Below are 5,068 nucleotides of genomic sequence, written 5' to 3' on the forward strand. Positions count from 1 at the left end.
TGCGGATGTGATATTCTTCAGGCATCTCGCCAAGGCCTGAGAACAGCGAAGCTGCCGCCTTGTCGGACGTTGGGGGCCTTTTCGGAGCTTCGTCTTCCACGGCGTCAACAAACTGGACGACTCCCAGGTCCACTACCGCCGAGTACCCCAGCAGAGGAGAGTCAATGTCTGCTACGACATACAATTTTTTGCATACCGTCCGGCCTCGCCACGACAGGGTAGCAGGAAACGTCCCGAGCAACTTTAGGCGTCAGCGGCCCGGCCCCATCAACTGTTCATTATTGGGTTTGTCTAGGTCTACTGGGCACCCCGCGAAGCTCGGAAATACGACCGAAACGTCCGCCCCAGTATCCACCTTGAATTGAAGGGGGCGTCCATTGACATGAACAACAACGTGCCGGCGTTCTGCTTGCGCTGCATCCACGGCGCAGAGCTGGATTTGGCTTAAGCGCCTAGTACTGTTCGAGCGGCAAACCGCCGCGAAGTGACCGTTCTTGCGACAGTGGTTGCATGTGGCCCACCGTGCTGGGCACTCAGATCGCGGATGAGGGGCGTGGCCGCAAAAATCGCATGCCGAATTCGGGCCGGCGCGGTACTCGGGAGGCCGACAGACGTTACTTCGTGCAGTTTCGCGCGCTGGGGCGGCGGCCATTCGGTACTGCTTATTCACAACGGCGTCGACGTTCAGTGCGTCTGGTGCGAAGTCTGTCCCCTGACGCCGCCTTTTCTCATTTTCGGCGTCTTCGTACTGACGAGCTTGGATGAGCGCCTCGTCCAGTGTAAGCTTTGGATTGCGGCACAGCTGGTCGGTCAAGCGAGAGTCAAGCAACCCTACGATAAATCTGTCCCGAACCAGCCGGTCGTCAATTTCCCGAGAGGCGTAGTTGCATTTCTTCACGAGAATTCGGAGCGCCGTGAAAAACGCGTCGACTGACTCGCCTACCACTTGCGTGCGCTTGTGGAACCTGCTCGATTCGTATACCTCGTTGACGGGGTGTACAAAATATCCCGAAAGACTCGTTGTCACGCCGGAGTACGAGCGATAGGCCTCAGCGTCTGACATGAGAGACGAAAGCACCTCGCGACCTTGGGGACCCATACAGTAGAGCAGCGTGCGTACCTTGGTTTCTTCGGGGGCGGAGGACAGCCCTGAGGCGAAGGAGTAATCCTCGAATTGTTGAAGCCACGCGGTCCATTGGGCTGGGTTGTCGAAAGTGAACTGCGGCGGGGTTCTCAACGTGAAGCTGGCGGTCACGGCGGAGGCGGCGGCTGGGTTATCCTCCATGTTGCACGGTTGTCGCAGTATCCCACTTCTGACACCATGTAGAGACGCGCCCGGGTGGCGCGGACGCCGCGAGCCGTGCCGAATGTGGGCGTGAAGCCCGCGAAGAATGACGCAACCACGCGCAGTTCACGAACAACAAAAAGCCGCGTTTAATCCCCGCCAATGCCTTTATACAGAGTGGGGGCGCCACCTCCCAGTTACTCGAGTCAACAGGTGGCGTCCTCTACACGCTCCTGCCAAACATCACCGCATGACAGAGCCAGCCTGCAGAACCTAGCACAAACTGAAATCAGATGGTCTTATCAGATACCCCAGTATTCCAACGGCACCTTTTATTAGTTGTGAACTTCCGACCCCATACACTTCAAAAAATGCTTCCGCCGAGTGATCAGCTGTTCGTTGAAATCGAAAAACAAAAGGAAAATGAACGCGTGGCTTGCGTGTATTTGATTGCTAAAGCGTTCATTCCTTGCAAGTACTTCATTCCTTTTCAAGTACTAAGTACTTGCAAAATTGGGTGAGTTGGTAAGTATTTATGATGGAATGTAACAGCGCAATAAACGGAGCAGAAAGTTGCCTTCTCAAGAGCAATTGCTAGGAGTGTACAGAAGGAGGTTAGGCCTCGTTGTGTGGTTCAGTGCACGAGTGTTATTTCGCGAACCAAAGGCAGTGGTTCCAAGAGCAATTCGGTCAATTTAGTTGTCAAATAGATGGTAGCCAATGAATTACGAAAAGTGCAATACGATAAAGAAGGATTTTTCAGTCTTGTACGAGGATATGTTTCAAGAGAAAGCACTTGCCGCTGTGCAAAAAAGCTTCACGACGGTTTCAGTCAAAGCTGCAAAAGTAAAGCAACAGGCTATCACTCTTTTAAAAGAAATCAACCTTGAAGGTTTGCGGGCACAAGTTAAAAAGGCCAAGAATAACAACTTGAAGTTTTCTTCGCGGCAAAAACGCACAAACCGGGGGTACCTATAGGGCTATTGTTTCAGAACGCCATATTTGGCAGATAGCTGTATCCGGATTCTGCAGGCACACCTCTCCTCCTTGAGTGTTAACGATTGTTTCGTTAGATTTCGCCTCTCCATCTTCTTAGTGAACGATGAAGACGAAATAATGAGGTTCTTTTGATGCTCGAGCCGAGAGGACAATCTCGACTCGCTACGATGACCGATGTCCGATGATTCAAGCAGGTGAGGGACTAGGACTGCTGTTCTTGCTGGACATTAGATTTGTTTACACTATTTACATTACTCCAAGTATTTACATCGGGATAGAATGACGGTTAGATTGTCACTCAGTCTGCAGCATCCTGTTCGGCCGTGATCTATGCTGAACTAGATCTCTCTTGACCGACCGACCGCGGACAAAACCCAACACTCCGGTTTTGACCCGACAATCCACACCTCTAAAGGTGGCGTTCAAGAAAGAGCAAAAACCCTTTTCAACATGATTCATATTGGCAAAGGATTGGCCACAAGAACCAACCAATCCTAAACATGTCCCCAACTGCGGTCACTTGACACAACGCTCTCTCTCATGCAACTTTTATTACGTTTCCCGCGTACGTTATTGCAACCGTCATGCAAAGACAAGATATCTGCTCCTCAAAGTCACTGACCGCGCGGAGTGGTCACATCATTACGTTAAGTGGGCGGCACCTGCTCAAAGCCAAGTTTTCTTCGCGGCAAAAACGCACAAACCGGTGGTACCATTTAGGGCTACTGTTTCAGAATGCCATATTTGGCAGAAAGCTGCATCACGATTTCTGCAGGCAAACCTTTCCCCCTTGAGTGTTAACGATTCTTTCGTTATTCCCAATGCAAGCGCACTTGTTAGCTTCCTGACTGACACCCCGGGCATTGCTACACCTTGAGTGTGGACATTGAAGACCTCTTGTATTCTTTACCTCATGATAGCCTCATGCAGGCGTTGAAAACTTGCATTACTGAGGATAATGATGAACAGGCCTTCGGATCCACAAGTGGAATTTCCATTACAGCTTTTCTGGAGCTACTTGGCTCCTACCTGCGATCCACTTTCGTGGGTTGGAAAAATAGGCTGTACGTACACAGGTCAGGGTGTGCATTGGGTCGAGCGTGGCACCGATTTTGAGCGAAATTTTTCCGAGTTTGGTTGGTAAGAAAATTGAAAGTTGTCTGGCCGGACTTCAGAAAAAGGTATTTAGATATAAGGACGATTTCTTGATTTTCACGGCCGGGGCAGATTACAGCAAGAAAGTCGCTGAGAATCCGCACCGCGAGAGAGAGTGATGAGAGAGAGAGACGCGCATGCACGCTAACGAACATCTGACATGGCGAGGAGAACGAGAGAGAGTGTAGCATACGCGCGCTAACGGCGCGCTGACGCACAGCTGGCATGGCGAGGAGGACGCGCTAACGCAGCTGGCAAGCGAGGGGAAAGGAGGAGGGTTGCGGACGCATGCACGCCGGATCGAAGGACAAGCCCAGTGTAAGAGATGCCTCGCATCGAAAGTGTTAAGAACTTCACCGTTGAAGTTTCCAAGGAGCATTACCTATAATACCTTTACTTCAACTTAACGTTTAAGGAGGATCATGTATGTTTTGGGTATAGTCCCCAATCATCGAAGCCGCTCCTATACGCGAGATCCGGCTACTCCAAAAAAATTCTCTCCATCTTCCCGCGAAGGGAACCCTGGTGTGATGCAAGGCATCTCACGGGGTTCAATTCGCTGGAGCTGGTTGCGGTTGCGTCAGCCAACGCGGTAGCAGGCACGTTAGTGTCCATTTCAACTCATCGGAGCAGCAGGTGGAGTAGCAGTCGGAGCAGTAGCAGCGAGAGCGACTGCCGGAGCGACTGAGGAGTGCGCCGCCGATACCGCGGTTATATAACCGCTCCGCGAGAGAGAGTGATGAGAGAGAGAGGCGCGCATTCGCGCTAACGCACATCTGGCATGGCGAGGAGAACGAGAGAGAGTGTAGCATACGCGCGCTAACAGCGCGCTGACGCACAGCTGGCATGGCGAGGAGAACGCGCTAACGCAGCTGGCAGGCGAGGGGAAAGGATGAGGGTTGCGGACGTATGCACGCCGGATAGAAGGACAGGCCGAGTGTAACCGATGCCTTGCATTTAAAATGTTAAGAACGGCATAACAATGAACACGCTCCGGTAAGCTGTAACAACGTCGTGTGTGCATGCGATTGGGATCAGTATTTGAAGCCCAGGTTAATAGGTTCAAATCAGGCGGGTACCAGGAGAATCCCGTTACGCAAACATTGGAAAGGCGAACGAAACTTCTCAAACGCAAACCGGACCATGAGCAAAAACAAGATAAAAAGAAGGAGAAAGTAGCAGTCATTCCATACGTTCACCGCTTTTCACATGGTTTAAGGAATGTAACAGGAAGATACGGAGTAAATATCGCATTCTCAGCACCACTCAGGCTTAGCCGTGTTTGCCCGGCCATACAGAGAAAGATAGATAACAAACCGAGAAAATCAAAAAGAGGCGGCAGCATCAACCACGATGATAAGTTTGTGCTCTGTCGTACGGGTGTTGTGTACTGGTTGCCCCTCTATTGCGGGAAAGTGTATATTGGACAACCAGGCAGATGTGTTAACACGCGCCTCCGGGAACATTTGAATAATCTAACAAAGGACACTTCTTCCCACTTACCAGCGCACTGCCGAGCATGCAGCCGCAAGCCGTGTTTTGATGTATGCGAGATTTTGTGCACACATAAAGACGAGCAGGTACGAGAAGCGGCTGTAGCTTATCATATCAACAAGAGGCGAACCGGAC

The 5,068-nt window shown here is 51.2% G+C and overlaps 1 protein-coding gene across 1 annotated transcript; it reads right to left on the minus strand.

Moving 5' to 3' along the window:
- Positions 1-250: 250 nt before the first annotated feature.
- LOC144180108 (uncharacterized) lies at positions 251-1,491 on the minus strand. The gene has a single exon (XM_077708507.1). The coding sequence runs from the start codon at positions 1,283-1,285 to the stop codon at positions 251-253; it is 1,035 nt and encodes a 344-aa protein (XP_077564633.1). The 5' UTR covers positions 1,286-1,491.
- Between the last annotated feature and the right edge of the window lie 3,577 nt (positions 1,492-5,068).

The sequence above is a fragment of the Haemaphysalis longicornis genome, unplaced genomic scaffold (assembly GCF_048455015.1).
Source record: "Haemaphysalis longicornis isolate Haplotype H1 unplaced genomic scaffold, Haemaphysalis longicornis Haplotype H1 scaffold_4, whole genome shotgun sequence".
NCBI classification, from domain to species: Eukaryota; Metazoa; Arthropoda; class Arachnida; order Ixodida; family Ixodidae; genus Haemaphysalis; species Haemaphysalis longicornis.